Source organism: Misgurnus anguillicaudatus, chromosome 23 (genome assembly GCF_027580225.2).
Source record: "Misgurnus anguillicaudatus chromosome 23, ASM2758022v2, whole genome shotgun sequence".
NCBI lineage: Eukaryota > Metazoa > Chordata > Actinopteri > Cypriniformes > Cobitidae > Misgurnus > Misgurnus anguillicaudatus.
Window position 1 is genome coordinate 191703 of NC_073359.2, and position 17402 is coordinate 209104.

Consider the following 17402-nt stretch of genomic DNA (forward strand, 5'->3'; position numbering starts at 1 on the left):
GCAGGGTCACAATCATATATTTGTAACATTTATAATGTTATATAAAACATTAATAATGAATATATTTCCCTGAGTATACAATGTGAAAGAACATTAAGTTGACTTATAAAAGACAGTGATCAGAAGACAGCGATTTACTACTGGTGGTGGACCAGGACAAACAAATAAAGACAAAATTGAGGAATTAAGTGACTTGCTGTTAGGAATAATACAGGACAGCGATCTCTGGATGATATACCAGACCAGAGGATGATCACTTGGACAGTTCAGAAGAAGAACCCGAGCACAGATGGAAAATAATGTATTTGATGCTTTCTTTGGTACATTCTGTAGTGTCAATCTTGTCGTAGTCACTTGGCTCATAGTGAACATGACATAAAGGGGATGAATTCTCTTTTCAGAAGCAATGCTGAAACAAATACTTTTCCACACTTCTCACAGCTGAATGATTTCTCTTCAGAATGAGTGCGCTGCTGAACTTTGAGATTTGAGGCTTTTGTGAAACTCTTTCCACATTGAGGACACGTGAAAGGTTTCTCTCCTGAATGAATTCTTAAGTGTTCTTCCAGGAGTGTTTTTCGTAAATAACCTTTTCCACAATGTAAGCAAATAAAAGGTTTCACACTGGTGTGAACTGCTAAGTGACTCTTAAGCTGTCTTTTCTGTCTAAAACTCATTCCACAATGAGGACAAACGAAAGGTTTCTCTCCGTTGTGAATTGATATGTGAATCTTAAGATGATCTTTCAGTGTAAAACTCATTCCACACTGAGCGCAGGTGAATGGTGTCCCACCAGTGTGAGTCCTTATGTGACACTTAAGATGTCCTTTAGGTGTGAAACTCTTGTCACATTGAGGGCAGGTGTAAGGTCTCTCTCCAGTGTGAATCCTTAAATGAAACTCAAGGCTCCCTTTCTGAGTAAAACTCTTTTCACACTGAGTGCATTTGTACGGCCTCTCTCCGGTGTGTATTCTTAAATGTTTCTTAAGGTTACCTTTATGCGTAAAACCCTTTCCACACTTCTGGCATGTGTGACGTCTCTCTTAATTGTTATTGTTGTAGTGTCTTTTATCTGTGGAACTGTTTTTATTCTGATGGGAACCGACTGAATGTTTGGTTTCTCTTTTATTAGTTGATGTTTGTAAGCGATCAGATGATTTTTCTTCAGTGATGACTTCATTAAGTTCCTGTTGTCTCTCCACCATTTCAAACAGTTCCTGAGGTTCTTCTTTTACTTCCATTGTCATAATAATGAAAATAAAGAATAAATTGTTATAAATGTATTTAATAACAATCTATTTGTTTATATATAGAAAAAAATATAATTTTCTGTAAACCGCACACCTAACTTGTCAAATGGTATTTCAAGCATTCTGACTTATTAACACAGCTACAGAGTTGTTTCCCCATGCCAAACGCAGGCAAAGTGTCAAAAATGCAGCTGGGCGTGTTTCAGAGTATTTCTGTGCCGAATGCACTTCGCCAGGGTTCGTACAAGTTTCGGCTAATTTTTTTCGATCACGGTTCTAACTGACGTTTCAGGGGTTTTCGATATGTATCACTTCTTTATATGGGCTTCCGCCGGAAAACTTCCCCCGGAAAACCCCGCCCAGCCGTCAGTCAGCGGGAGACGCTAGAGCTTGCTAACAGCTTATCACGCCACTCAGCTTTGTTTAATTTCAAAAGTCAACAATGGCACAACAAGAAGTGTGTTTTTGGATGTAAGGAGAAGACATCCAGCCTTATGGAAACAATGGATATAGTTTATTATCCGGATTAACAGCGGAGTTTTGCGTGTGTGTTTGATGCGGTGGATTTTCAGAACCGGGTCATGACGAGCCACACGTGGCAAGCAAGACCTCCGTCCCACGCTGGAAATAGGCGCGTGTACACCATACAAATGACACGAACATGTAGTGAATCACAAGTCAAAACAGTGTTGTATAGTGTTGCATGACTCGTACTCGCTCCTCCCGTGTTATAACTCCTCCTTCTTCATTTTTTCGTACGTTATCAGAAAGATTCGGTAAAGCTAATGTGTTGCTTGGCTACTGCTAATTGCTGTTAATGTGAATGAGGCTTAAAGGCGGAGTCCATGATGTTTGAAAGCAAATGTTGATATTTGAAATCACCTAAACAAACACGCCCCTACCCCAATAGAATCTGGACCTTCTGTTGATAGACCCGCCCCACACATACGCAACCCGGCATTTGATTTGATTTGATTGGCTATAAGTGTGTTTTGGTAGTCGGCCCGTCTCCTTATCCAAAGCGTTTTTCAAACATCGTGGACTCCGCCTTTAAAGTACATTCACATTATAAGCGACTTTGTCACTGGGTGTCACTTGTCTCTTTTAAAAGAGGTGTTTCTATATCTGCTCGTCACAAACAAATGAGTAACGTCCACTGAGTGAACCCATAGACTAATTATTTTAATGAAAGCTAATTTGTGTCAGAAGCTGGCAAACTGAAGTCCAATTAATAAAATGAGTTCAAAGGTGTGGTTTAGTGCTACTTCATTTGATTAAAAGACACTTGAACATTTTAAGATTGCTGTTCTTAAGAAGCATCAGCTCTGAACCATGCCTCTTTAAAGATATCTGATCAAGAGTTAGAGTGCAATAAGGCTGAAAAGGGATACAAAACAATCTCTATGGGGTGGTTTCCCTGACAGTGATTAGCTTAAGCTAGGACTAGGCCTAGTTTAATTAGGAAATATAACTAGTTGTAAAATATGTCAGTGCAAGTTGTTTTCAGTTCGGACAGCTCTTACATTTACTTTAGTCAAGGACTAGTCTAATTCCTGTCCAGGAAACCATCCCAAAAAGTTTAGACATCTATTAGTTAACAGTTAGACAAATTGTCTATAAATGGAGATAGTTTAAAGCTCACGTAACACACGCTGTTTCTGCATTTCTGATATTAATCTGGAGTACCTATAGAGTAGTATGACATCCTTTATATCTCCGAAGAGTCTTTAGTTTAATCAGATTTATAAAATAAAGATTAGCTTTAACGAATCTTTCCGATAACGTTCGAAAAAATGAAGAAGGAGGAGTTATAACACGGGAGGAGCGAGTACGAGTCATGCAACACTATACAACACTTTTTTAACTTATGATTCACTATATGTTCGTGTCATTTATATAATATGCACGTGACTATTTCCAACATAAGACAGAAGTCTTACTTACCACGTGTAACTCGTCATGCCCGGTTCTGAAAATCCACCGCATTAAACACACACGCAAAACTCCGCTGCTAATCCAGATAATAAACTATATCCATTGTTTCCATAAGGCTGGATGTCTTCTTCTTACATCCAAAAACACACTTCTTGTTGTGCCATTGTTGACTTTTGAAATTAAACAAGGCTGAGTGGCGTGATAAGCTGTTAGCAAGCTCTAGCGTCTCCCGCTGACTGACGGCTGGGCGGTGTTTTCCGGGAGAAGTTTTCCGGCGGAAGCCCATATAAAGAAGTGATACGTATCGAAAACCCCTGAAACGTCAGTTAGAACCGCAATCGAAAAAAATCAGCCGAAACCTGCACGAACCCCGGCGAAGCGCACTCGGCACAGAAACACTCTGAAACACGCCCAACTGCATTTTTGACACTTTGCCTACGTTTAGCATGAGGAAACAACTCTATAACTGTGTTAATAAGTCAGAATGCTTGAAAAAGATAATTGGAACTGGCACCCATTTCTGTTCATGAGTCTACCATACAAAAGTCTTGGAACAGGCACAGTATCTATTGCAGAACACCATGGAGGAAGCCTACCATAACTCCCGAAAAACATTGCGGTGAGCCTGAAGTTTGCAAAAGAACACCTTGGCAAACCCCAGTGCTACTGGGAAACTATTTTATACACTGATGAAATAAAAGTTTAATTGTTTGGAAAAATACTTTGGTGCAAAAAGGGCACAGCTTACAAACATCATCCCAACAGTGAAGTATGGTGGAGAGAACATCATGATTTGAGCATGCTTTGCTGCCTCAGGGCCTGGACCACTTGCCATCATCGAGGGGGAAATGAATTCCCGAGTTTAACAAAATATCCTACATGATAATGTCAGTCTTCACCAGTTGAGGCTCAGTAGAAGGTGGTTGATGCAGCAGGACAATGACCTTAAGCATTGAAGTAAATCCACCACAGAGAGGCTTGTGTATGTTTATTCTCCGGTGTGAATCCTTTCACTAGTCCTAAGGTTTGATAATTGCGCACAAGCCTTTCCACACTGAGGGCAAGTGAAAGGCTTGTCTCCGGTGTGAATCCTTTTGTGAGAGCTAAGGTTTGATAATTGCACAAAAACCTTTCCACACTGAAGGCAGGTGAAAGGCTTGTCCCAGGTGTGAATTCTTTCGTGAGCCATAAGGCTTGTTTTGCTTGCAAAACTCTTTGCACACTGAGAGCAGGTGAAAGGTTTTAGACCAGTGTGAATTAATATGTGGGACGTAAGTTGTTGTTTCGTTATGAAACTCATTTCACACTGAGGGCAAATAAAAGGTTTCTCACGAGTGTGAATTTTTATGTGGGACGTAAGTTGTTGTTTCGTTATGAAACTCATTTCACACTGAGGGCAAATAAAATGTTTCTCACGATTGTGAATTTTTATGTGGGACGTAAGTTGTTGTTTCGTTATGAAACTCTTTTCACACTGAGGGCAAATAAAAGGTCTCTCGCCAGTGTGAATTTTTATGTGGGACTTAAGTTGTTGTTTCTTTATGAAACTCATTTCACACTGAGGGCAGGTGTATAGCTTTTCTTTGGCATGAGATCTTTCGTGAACCCTAAGGTTTGATTTTAGTGCAAAACTCTTTCCACACTGAGGGCAGGTGTGAGGTTTTCCTCCAGTGTGAATCATTAGATGATCCTTAAGTGTTTCAGCACGTGAAAAACTTTTTCCACACTGAGTGCATTTGTATGGCCTCTCTCCAGTGTGATTTCTCAAGTGTATCCTAAGGGAACACCTAAATGCATAACTCTTCCCACACTGAGGGCAGGTGAAAGGCTTCTCTCCAGTGTGAATCCTTAGATGATTGTCAAGTATTCTTGCACATATAAAACGTTTTTTACACTGTGTGCATTTGTATGGCCTCTCTCCAGTGTGAGTTTGCACGTGTGTCCTAAAGGAACCCCTTAATGCATAACTCTTTCCACACTGAGTGCAGGTGTAAGGCTTCTCTCCAGTGTGAATCCTTAGATGATTCTGAAGTCTTCTTGCACATACAAACATTTTTTCACACTGTGTGCATTTGTACGACTTCTCTCCAGCGTGAGTTTTCACGTGTGCCCTAAGGGAACCTCTTAATGCATAACTCTTTCCACACTGAGTGCAAGTGAAAGGCTTCTCTCCAGTGTGAATCCTTAGATGATTCTGAAGTGTTTTTGCACATACAAAACTTTTTTCACACTCTGTGCATTTGTACGGCCTCTCTCCAGTGTGAGTTTTCAAATGTGTCCTAAGTTTACTCCTAAATGCATAACTCTTTCCACACTGCTGGCAAGTGTGACGTCTCTCCTTATCGTCAATGCTCATTTCTTCCCAATGATGTCCGTTTCTTGTGAAACTCTTTCCACCGTGATGAGAACCGACTGAATGTTTGGGTCCTTTTATTTTCGTTGAGATTTGTAAACAATCAGGATATTCCTCTTTAGTGATGACATCATGAGGTTCCTGTTGTCTCTCCTCCACTTCATTCAGGTCCCGAGTTTCTTCTTTTACTTCCATCATATCTAAAATAAACATTACATTGTCAGAAATGTATTTAAAAACAAATTCAATTCAGTTTTTACACAGCCCTTTTCAGAGCCACAACACTAGTAGCCTTAAATGACTGAAGATGTTCGTATGGTAATCTTCCGTAACTTACACTACCCAGAAGTAGTGCCTCACGTGAAAGAGAAAGAACTCTGTGCCGTAAAGATCACTCTGCATCTGATCTCTATCAAAAGTCCTTTACAAATGGAATTATCTCAGCTTTTTGCTCAAAATTTGGTGTTTTTGAAGAAACCTATCCATATTTGAGAGGTGACAAAAAGAGAACTAAATAACGTTTTTTTTTTTGAAAGCAGAGGGTCTGTTCTTTCATTTGATATATTGTTTGTTTATATATTTAAAGATGAACATTTTCTAGAAGGCATTCAACTTTTGTGAAAATCATGAAAAATTCTGCCACTGGCTGGCAACTTTTTTTAAAAACGCTGGCGGGGAAATAGTTAACTTAGTTGTTGATTGTTACCAAGGGGTGGCCAATGCCAGGAAAGTATATAAACAATATTAAGAGCTCAGTCTTCAGGTGAAGCAGTTATCAACAGGAGTCTACAGAAACGTGTAAGTGTATTTGTTTTTAGACTTGTGAAGTTTTAGCTCAGTAATTGAAGCCCTAAGGCGGGCAAGGGCAGCCTCCAAATCATCTGTGCTGATCTTACTGGATCTATCTGCCGCTTTTGACATGGTCAATCACCGCATCCTCCTGTCGACCCTCATGGCTATGGGTGTCTCTGACACAGCGCTTTTATGGTTAAAGTCGTACCTCTCAGGTAGGTCATTTCGGGTATCCTAGAGAGGTGACGTCTCTGATCCCCAGTGTCTCGATTCCGGGGTGCCTCAAGGCTCTGTGCTTGGACCGCTACTCATATATATGACATCCCTGGGTTCTGTCATTCAAAAACATGGCTTTTCCTACCACTGCTATGCTCAACTCCACTTGTCGTTTCACCCTGATGATGCCACGGTTTCTGCCCGCATTTCGGCATGCCTGAGGGACATCTCACTCTGGATGAAGGACCACCATCTCCAGCTTAACCTTGCGAAGACAGAACTGCTTGTCACATCATCTGAACCAAAGATTCTGCACAACCTTTCCATTCAGCTAGGTTCCTCGATCATCACGCCTTCCAGGACGGCCAAAAACCTGGGAGTTGTCATTGATGATCAGCTTAGCTTTACTGAGCATGTTGCCAGCACCACTCGCTCTTGTAGATTCATCCTCTACAATATTAGGAAAATTAGACCTTTCCTAATTGAGCACGCTACGCAGCTCTTGTCCTGTCCTGTCCAGAGCTTCCAGCCTGCACAACCAAACACCTACAGATGATTTAGAATGCAGCGGCAAGAGTGGTCTTCAATGAGCCAAAGAGGGCGCATGTCACTCCTCTCTTTGTCAAGTTACACTAGCTTCTTATAGCAGCTCGCATCAAATTTATGGCTCTGTTTCTGGCCTTTAAAACCACCACTGGGTCAGCACCCCCTTACCTTCACTTACTTATAGAGCCTTATGTACCCTCTCGATCCCTGCAAATAATTTTAGGGATCGGGTTAAATGATGCAAGTTTCGAGTGACTTGCTCATCACTAGTCCAATGTAATTCACCTCCAAACCAGTCTTTGCGCACCCCCGGCCATTCCCAAACTGTGGTCCGCGGACCACTAGTGGTCCGTGAGGGTACTGCAGGTGGTCCATGTAAAGGCAAAATAAGAATATGTATATTTTAAGAATATGCAGTGTTGTGCCTGAACAAGTTCATTGAACGAAAGTTCATGAACTCGTTCATATTTCAGGCGAACTTGAACTGAAAGTACTGTATGACTGCATGATGAATGCTACTGTGAACTCATTCATTCTGGTGCCTGTGAACGGCCCGCTCTCTCAGTTTAACGTCGTTCAATAGGGTGCCAGATTTCTATAGTCTTCCAGGTGCAAACCCGACTAAAACACACTGTAAACATGCCTTAATGTGTAGCGAAAAAAACACCCAATCTGGCAACATCGCCACCAGTCAGTGTTCACCAGTCACGCTGCATGCGTCATCAAAACAACACAGACGCTGCTGAAATTCTTGCCGCGCCACTCAAATTGTTTAACATTAAATAACATCATATTTGTCTTAAATCGTTAACGATTAACATTGGCTGCTAACGCATATTCTGGATCTTGAAGTAGACTTTGACTAAGCTCACGCTATTTAACGTGCACGTGTGGTGTGCAAACGAGTTGTCATACACGCAATGCCTGCGCGCTTCTCGCCCGGGGTGCGACCCCCACCCGGCTAGCCTTTCAAGGTATGTGCAAGCAAATACAAAAATTAAAAGACAGTCAATGCTAATGTAAACCCTGGTTGGATAAGGATTTAAAGTTGGATATGAAGATGAAATCTGATGCATTTAGCTTCAGTGTTAAAACTGATAAAATAATTGCTGTCTGTGGTGGTTCTAGATGGGCTAGAATGGCAATCACTTAAAAAATAATAATATGGGAAAAAAGAACTATAAATTAGTTCATTTTTGGAACTGTGAACTAGTTCAAAATGTTTAAATATGAACTATGAACTGAACTAGTTCATTTTAAAATTTGTGAACTGTGAACTAAACTAGTTAATGTAGAACTTTCCCAACACTGAGAATATGTATTTAAATAATACTAATATAAGAATATTGCTATAAATTTTAAATTAAATTGTCAAGTTATTGTGTGATTACTAAAATAGGCCAGTGGCGCTCGGCTGTGACATTCAAGTTCAGTGCCGTACAAAATGGATTGTGGCAGCAGGTTTGTGCAGTAAACTTTCTTTTAAGAAACCTGTTGTACTGATGTGATGACCAGTTATAGTGTTAGTGCTAGTAAGACTATTTAGATGTGCAGATTAATTCTGAACTTTGTGTAGACATTTTTATAATAAGTATTATGAGGTGGTCCGCGAAAATTCTTGATTACAAATAGTGGTCCACACACACAAAAAGTTTGAAAACCCCTGTGCTATGCTATCTCCTTTCCTCCCTCTCCCCCTGCATTCACTGCTTTGATTTTGAAAAATGCCGCCACAAATAGATTTTTCATGATTCCCATTTACATTTTTATTTTAAAAAAATATTTAAAACAGCTCAATTCATTGTTGCGAGTGCTCAGCACGTCTCTCTCTCTCTCTCTCTCTCTCTTATGTTGCATGCGAGCGCCTCTCTCTCACATGTACGTTCCTCCATATACTTTCTATTTTGCGTAAACATCAACAGTCATGGACTCATGGATGTTTCTGACAAAAACGACTAATTGAGTAAACATGATTTGAAGAAAGATTAGCAGAAGTGAGAGTCTGCGTGCAAGCTTTCTCCCTCCCTATGATGCGGTATGCCTGTGCACACGTTCTGTAGTCTGTGTAACAATAACAACAGCAGTGTAATCTCTCCTATTTCTGAATTTGCACCAAACTGTCTGCGGTATATCACTCGCTTTTAAAATCAAAAAATGGCTCAAAACACAACAACAATTATGAGAAGAGCGACAGCAGTAAAGCTTGGGGATGCACGATCTTGATTTTTCATGGCCGATTTTTACACAGATTTTCTTAACAAGCAAATTGCCCGATTCAGATCCGATTTCCGATTTTTTTTCTTATCAAGCAACAAACAAGAAAAAATGAAAGTATACATAAACAATATGTTTATGTCAAAGTGGTGCCCTCAGCATAACGTAGGGTTTATAGACAATTGGAAGCATTTCCGGGGAAGACCTGACCTGCTAAAGAGAGATGGCCTCCATCCGTCTCCGGAAGGAAGTGCTATACTCTCTAGAAATCTGGCCAACAGTCTTACTTTTGATATTGTCTGACTATCCAGGGCCCAGGTCAGGAAACAGACAGATCGGCTTACCCATCAGTCTGTTAGCTGCCTTGACATGTCAAGATCACATATATCCCAGCACATAGAGCCTTTTTTAACAGAGTACCAACACATCTCGACTGTGTCTGTTCCTCGAACAAATAAATACAGAGCACCGTTTACCTCGTCTCGCACAAATCTTATTAACATAAAATTAGAACACAATACATTAACAGATGAAACTCAAATGTTAAAATTCGGCCTTCTTAACATTAGATCGCTTACCAATAAAGAACCAATTATCAATGAAATAATTACTGACCAAAACTTAGATGCACTCTGTTTAACAGAGACCTGGCTTAAAGCAGACGATTACATTAGTTTGAACGAATCCACCCCAAAAGACTATTACTATAAACACGTTCCTCGTCTAAAAGGGAGAGGGGGTGGTGTATCTACAATATACAACAAAATATTTAAAGTAAACCATAAATTCGAACTAAAATTTAATTCGTTTGAAATAATACTGTTAAAAATGGAAATAACTGATCGTAACAACAAACAGCTTTTGTTCATTTAAAGGCGGAGTCCACGATGTTTGAAAGCCAGTGTTGATATTTGAAATCACCTAAACAAACACGCCCCTACCCCAATAGAATCTGGACCTTCTGTTGAAAGACCCGCCCCACACATACGCAACCCGGCAAGGATGTCGGTTAGTAGACACGCTCCTTACTGCTGATTGGCTGTAAGTGTGTTTTGGAAGTCGGCCCGTCTCCTTTTCCAAAGCGTTTTTCAAACATCGTGGACTCCATCTTTAAGCTACCATATACAGGCCTCCGGGCCACCACACAGATTTTCTTAAAGAAATTGAAGACTTCCTATCTGAGCTTACAGTCACTGTAGATAAAGCTCTTATTGTTGGTGATTTTAATATCCATGTGGATAACCCAAAAGATACATTAGGACGTGCGTTTATTGATGTTCTTAATTCTCTCTGTAATAAACAAAACGTGTCAGGGCCCACGCATACTCGTAAGCACCCATTAGACTTAAAGGTTCAGTGTGTATATTTTAGCGGCATCTAGTGGTGAGGTTGCAAATTGCAACCAATGGCTCAGTCCACTGCTCACCCCTCGCTTTTGAAACGCATAGAGAAGCTACGATAGTCACCGCTGGAAAAGCATGTCATCATCGGAGACAACTTAGTAAAGAAAGTTTGTCCGTTAAGGGCTTCTGTAGAAACATGGTAGCACAAAATGGCGACTTCCACGTAAGGGGACCCTCGGTGTATGTAGATAAAAACTTCTCATTCTAAGGTAATAAAAACATAACGGCTCATTATGAAAGGTCTTTACACACCCCTGATAATATATTTTTGGATATAATTTTGCATTTCTGTCAAGAGATCCTTCTAAAAATTACACGCTGCACCTTTAATTCTGTCACTCTGACTCAATATTGATGACATCAAATATCACCCCAGAGCGATGCCATTTCAGACCATTGCCTTGTGTCATACACGATACTTCTAGATAGGACCTAGATAGGATGCTACAGATTAGCCAGAACAATAATTTCCACCACTAAAGATAGCTTTATTAGCACTCTTCCAGACCTGTCTCAAATGAAACATGTAGCAGATAATCGTGAAGATCTGGATATTATAATAGAAAACCTGAACAACGTTTCCACTAGCACGTTGGATGCCGTTGCTCCCATTCGAAAAAAGAGAATCAAAGAAAAACCGCCAGCTCCATGGTATGACCATCATACTGCAGCCCTAGCTAGAAAAATGGAAAGAAACTACTGAAGCACAAAGTTAGAGGTATGGCGTTCAGCATGGAAAGAGAGTGTTCAACACTACAGACAGGCTATTAAAACTGCCAGATCTACCTATCTTAGTACGCTTATTAAAGAAAATCATAACAACCCTCGTTTCCTATATAGCACAGTTGCGAAACTGACTAGAAATAAAGAACAAACAGATTCCAATAGTAAACTCCAACACAATAGTAATGACTTCATGAACATCTTTACTAACAAAATTATGTTTATTAGGGAAAACATCGAAGCTACGCAAGCAGCCACCACTCTACCCAATAGTACATTTACCACTAGATTACCATACGAACATCTTGAGTCATTTAAACCTACTACAATAGAAGAGCTCTCTAAATTAGTAACGTCATCCAAATCATCGTCCTGTATACTAGACCCAATTCCCATAAAATTACAAAAAGAGGTATTTCATGTAGTGTCCGACACGGTACTAAATATCTATAACTCATCGCTAGAATTAGGATACTTTCCAACAGCTTTCAAACTAGCAGTTATTAGACCGCTCATTAAAAAACCAAACCTTGACCAGGGAGATCTAAATAACTTTAGACCAATCTCAAATCTCCCTTTTCTTTCTAAAATATTAGAAAAAGTAGTGGCAAGCCAGCTACACACATTCATAGCGAATAATAATACATATGAAAAGTTCCAATCAGGATTCAGGCCCCACCATAGCACAGAGACAGCGCTGCTTAGAGTTACAAATTACCTCCTATTAACATCCGATCGTGGTGAAATCTCAATCCTTATATTAGTAGACCTTAGTGCAGCCTTTGACACAATAGATCACAGAATCTTACTCAATAGACTAGAAAACTATGTTGGCATCAGTGGTCAGGCGTTAGCCTGGTTTAGATCGTATCTAAACAATCGATATCACTTTGTTTATGTAAATGAGGAAGAGTCATATCACTCCCTGGTTAAATACAGTGTACCGCAGGGATCGGTTTTAGGTCCTATCCTATTCTCGTTATATATGTTACCTCTAGGAGACATTATCAGGAAACATAACATAAGTTTTCACTGCTATGCGGATGATACCCAGCTTTACATCTCGTCACATCCTAGCGAAACCCACCAGTTTGCTAAGCTAACAGACTGCATTAGTGATATTAGGCACTGGATGGCACATAACTTTCTTATGCTAAACTCCAATAAGACTGAGATACTTATTATTGAACCAAATCGCTCCAAACATATGTCAGATTACAAGTTGTCCATGGCTGCACGGTGGTGCCATCTTCCATGGTTAAGAATTTAGGCGTAATGTTTGACAGCAATCTATCTTGCGATAGCAGTGCCGCTGCTAGCCATTTTGGTGCCCTAAGCATAATTCCTTTATAATGCCCCCCACCCCGACCCTGAGAAAAAAAAAACATTTGTTTTTGCCAGTTTAACTTTTTACAAACATATAACTTAAAAGCAGAAAGTAAAATCTTCACAGTTTTAGCCAACACACACTAACACTAACAGTAATGTTTGCTTAATTTCATACATACATGATGACATTTTATATTTATATATATTTAACAGTCAGGAATTGTTAGCCTACCATGTGCACTGACTGCTAACGTTAACTTTTACTGAGAAAGTATTTACCACCGTCACGTCAAAATAAACCACAAAAAAACTACTGCTCAATATCTAAAGAAACGTAGTAAAGAAAGTAACAGCTGGCGTCAGTTATTTGTAAAATGCATATGCATAGGTAATGTTTTACAGTAAAATCTCAATTTAACTTGCACTAAAGTTATAAATTATAACAACATAGTTTGCTAACATTGATGTCAGCACAGAAAGTTCGAGGCGCGTTCGAGGCGCATTCGGATTAGCAGCAGCTGCAGCCCATGCACATTTCCCTTATTAGGATTGATTAAACATGATGGACTTACCTGCAAGTAATGCACACGCATCATCCCGCAGTTTTTTCTTTTTCCCGATCCTGACTCCTGCTGTCTTTTCGGGGCCATTTTTAAAAGTTGCTTACTGTCTGGCTGTTTCTCAATCTGAAGGCTGCAGCCTGCTCGAGCTCGCACATGCATGCTCATACGTCATCAAGCCTGGTTTATTTCAGTTAACTGAACATTACATTATCAAGTCATAAGCATACTACAACCATTTACGATTAACTAAGAATAATAGTCAACTTAATAAGCGTTTATATTTCGAAAAAAGAAAGTTTTGATGACGTATCCAGCCTAGAAATGTGACCTCTGGAGGCTGCAGCCTTCGGATTGAGAAACGGCCTCTGTCAAACTTCGTCAGGCGCCCGCGCGATCAACCGGCACGGACCATCAAAGGCTGGGGGGCATATTTTCTATACTAAAGCGATTAAATTATCTCGTTTCCCCTTTTTTGTAACATATACATGGATAAAAATTGCCTGATAATATTTCTATAGGCTAATGAAATTCTATCAGCATTATATATTTTTTTCAATAGGCTTATTTTTGGTGCCCTATCAGCACCTGGTGCCCTACGCACAGCGCGTGATGCGCGTTATGGGAGCGGCGGGGCTGTTCGATAGTCATATCTTCAACGTCTGCGGCACAGCATTCTTCCATCTTAGAAATATCTCAAAAATATGCCATATGCTGTCTGCATCAGATGCAGAAAAGCTTATCCACGCTTTTATGACCTCTAGAATAGACTATTGTAACTCGGGGGATGCCATGCAAATCAGGTAAACAAGCTACAGCTGGTTCAAAACGCCGCCGCAAGAGTGCTTTTGAGCGTTGCCGCAGGAAATGCGCAAGTTGAAAAATCTGAACTTTGCGGATTTCTGCGCCGCGTTAACCAATCAGGACTTGCTGAAGTAGTGACGTGATTACAGGAAACGACCCGAGTCTCAGCGGAGTGGCAGAAGCCCCTCCCATGATGCAAATTTCCGTGTGAATGTCTCGAATCACTAGAAATGTATGCGCAAATTAAGTGCCTAAACTCAAATGCGTCCAACTTCAAGCGTCCAACTACATGGGAATAACGTGTTTTTGCCGCCTCTACCGCGGTTGGTGTGAATGCAACATAACAGTAGATTGGATTCAGACTTTGGTCTTAAAGGGGAAGTTACCTAATTTACTCCTGTCTGTCACTCATGTTTTTGTGAAAATCTCTCACTGCTCTTGACTAAACCACTTTTCTACATTTAATAAGATATGCAATGTACATCATTCTTTCATAACTGACTGTTTATATTTCAGTGAGCTTGGATTTTGTTTGTTTTTATCTTCTTTTTATGCATGTATATAAACGTTTTTTTGCAAGAATTATGATAATTCTATGGCATTAAATATTTTAATAACATAAAACTTTATTAAAAGATATAAAAAAAACTCTGAAACCCTGATACATATCTTTATCATGATATGAAATGAATCCTATAGATATAGCCTATAAAATTTTGGTCATACCGCCCACCCCTAACTGCTAGTTGTGCTTATTTTTCTCTATTATTTACATGTTCATACATAAACAAAGTTGCTTTGTAACTATTGTGTGCTTTCCTACTAGCAAGTAATGTAGAAGTGTTCACAAAATAAATGTTAAAATGTTGTAAACCCGAGGTATATACCCTGCTGGAAAAATCACCAGCTAAACCAGCACCAAACCAGCATGGTTTTTCCAGCAGCGAGTGCAGTAAACAAAGAGATCTGAAGTGTAAACGAGTGAAATGTAAATAATAAAGCATAAGATGAAGATAATCTGCTGTGGTGTTTGTTGTACACATCCTCAATGTAAACTAAAAACTGAATTTCCGCTTTTTTTCTCTACAACATCGATCAACAGTAAATACATTCATGTTTGTCTTGAGCTTTATAGCTGATCTGAGCACAGTATACAGTGTTTAAATCAGGATCAACTCGTAACATACAGGACAGAAATATAACAGTGACATCATCATTATATTCTCGTGCACGCGCCTCATGTGAAAATAAATTGAAACATTTGAGACTTGTTTAAATGATGATAAAGAGTTAAAGTATAGTTACCGATACACGCGTGTAGATTTATCTTCCTCCTCTGCTTGTGGCGGTCTCTGTTCATCTTCTTCTTCGTCTTCTTGGCAGTTTGCAAACAATGCGCATTACCGCCATCTCCTGGACTGAGGTGTAAACTCAAAGAGATGTCAAACTATAAATGCTACTAAGAAGATGAGTAAAGAAAAAATGTACAAAAAACCATAACAGCCTTGATTACATATTATTCAGCAGGCAGACTCGGCTTTTTAAACTCAATCCATCCCACAGGCAGACACATTAGTACATCAAAACCACTCCTACATTCAGTGCGGAATTATGCATATGCTTACATGAATGCAATAAAATAATATTGATCTTTTTTTATTACTACTAAATTCTTGTAATTACTATATAAATTAATACAATTCAAAATAAACTACATAGTTAAAATGCATGGTACCTGAATATGTGCATTTTGCTACCTAACATGCGATCGGCAAATCATTTTTTGTTTTATTTCGGCCGTTCTGCAGACACAAAGCTGTATGTATAATGCTTCTGAAGGGAACTGTCTCTAATGGCATTTTAAAGTCTTGATGGCATTTTCTTTTCAACCTATCATGTCTGATAAAGCACTGTTTAAGTGCACTCAACTGCTTTGTGTATGTGTTTTGTTTTAGGCTAATTTCACAAAAATTAGTCAGGTCATCTTGATTTTCTTAAAATTTTGAAATTAAAGCTCAATTATAATTATGGCATTACAATGAAATCTAATTAAAAAATCTAAAAAAAACAAACAAAACGAAAATGTTTGATGCTAAAAGTATGTTGAATATTTGTTTAAGGCCAGTTTTACCTGGAACAGGCACATAAACATCTTGATCATGTGCTCAAAACAAAGTTAAAATAAGAAATCAGTATTGAAACGCAATGAAGCAACCTTTGCTTTAGCAGAATTAATTAACCGTTTTCCTGTTTATCCAATACAGGCACATAACATCAAAGTAATATAAGTGATGGGGAGCTGAAAAATGTCATTTGCCTATATCACAATAAGAGGTAAATCTGGCCCTGCTTATATTTATCCACCATTTTTTAAATATGAACTTTTGTTAAATCATACACCTATTATTACCTTTATTTTCTTGAGTAACTGTCCAAACAGTTTTTATATCTAATTTAGGATTTACCTGTTTTTAGTTGGACAAATATATTTTATTAAATTTTTTGTTATATATTGACCACTTTCCAACCTGATCTATTGCGTTTTGCATTTTGACTCCAGTACATTAATGTTATGCCCCATTATCTGCATATAAGGCTTTACAGGTTGTCAATGTTAACACTTCTCGTTTACTTTGGATCAGTGTCAGATCTAGGATCTTTTAAAGCCATGAAATGCAGCAAGCTACTGGCTCCTACACTGACCTTTACACTATTCTCTTCATTCATACGTAAATCCTAAAGGCAATGCCTGAAAATAGTCCCCTGCCATTGAAAGTTACCAAGGGGACTATTTTCGGGCAGCGCGTAATATCAATACGCCTGCTGCAGCCAAGTCCTTGATTATTACGCCAGTTTGAGATTATAGTTCATAGCTATATCTGCTTAGAAAATCACAACTTTTAATTTCTGTCAGTCTTAGTACACGATGTAACTACAGAAGAGTCTTAAAGTTTTAAAGAGTCAAGTCTTTTGGGGGTCGTGGATTTTGACATTAATCTATAATCTCTGTCAGGAGACTATCAGGTTGATGCCGAGGTCTAGGATTGCAGTTACGTCCAAACCTCAGGAAGCAGTCCCAAACTGTCGAAAATTATTTATTCTCAACAATTCAAGTTTGTATTGTCGGTAGCTTTTGAAACATTTTATATAACTGAAATTTAAAATGAAAATGTTAAAAATAATGAAATTACAAAGATAAAGGACAAAATATATTTGCAGCTACATATTAACAAGGTCATAGTCATGTGTAAAAACAAGTATAACACAAAAAACAAGT

At 39.0% G+C, this 17402-nt stretch overlaps 1 protein-coding gene across 2 annotated transcripts; it reads right to left on the bottom strand.

Annotated features, from left to right (window-relative positions):
* Positions 1-3718: 3718 nt before the first annotated feature.
* Positions 3719-17369, bottom strand: LOC141359354 (uncharacterized). Of its 2 annotated transcripts, none has more exons than XM_073861665.1 (2): positions 15431-17369; positions 3719-5738 (listed from the first exon to the last, which is right to left on the bottom strand). In XM_073861665.1, exons 1-2 carry the CDS (start codon positions 15483-15485, stop codon positions 4174-4176), a joined length of 1620 nt encoding a protein of 539 aa, XP_073717766.1. In that variant the 5' UTR covers positions 15486-17369; the 3' UTR covers positions 3719-4173. The 2 variants fall into 2 exon arrangements, with proteins under 2 accessions (XP_073717766.1, XP_073717767.1); XM_073861666.1 differs by lacking the exon at positions 15431-17369 and adding an exon at positions 13334-13458.
* Between the last annotated feature and the right edge of the window lie 33 nt (positions 17370-17402).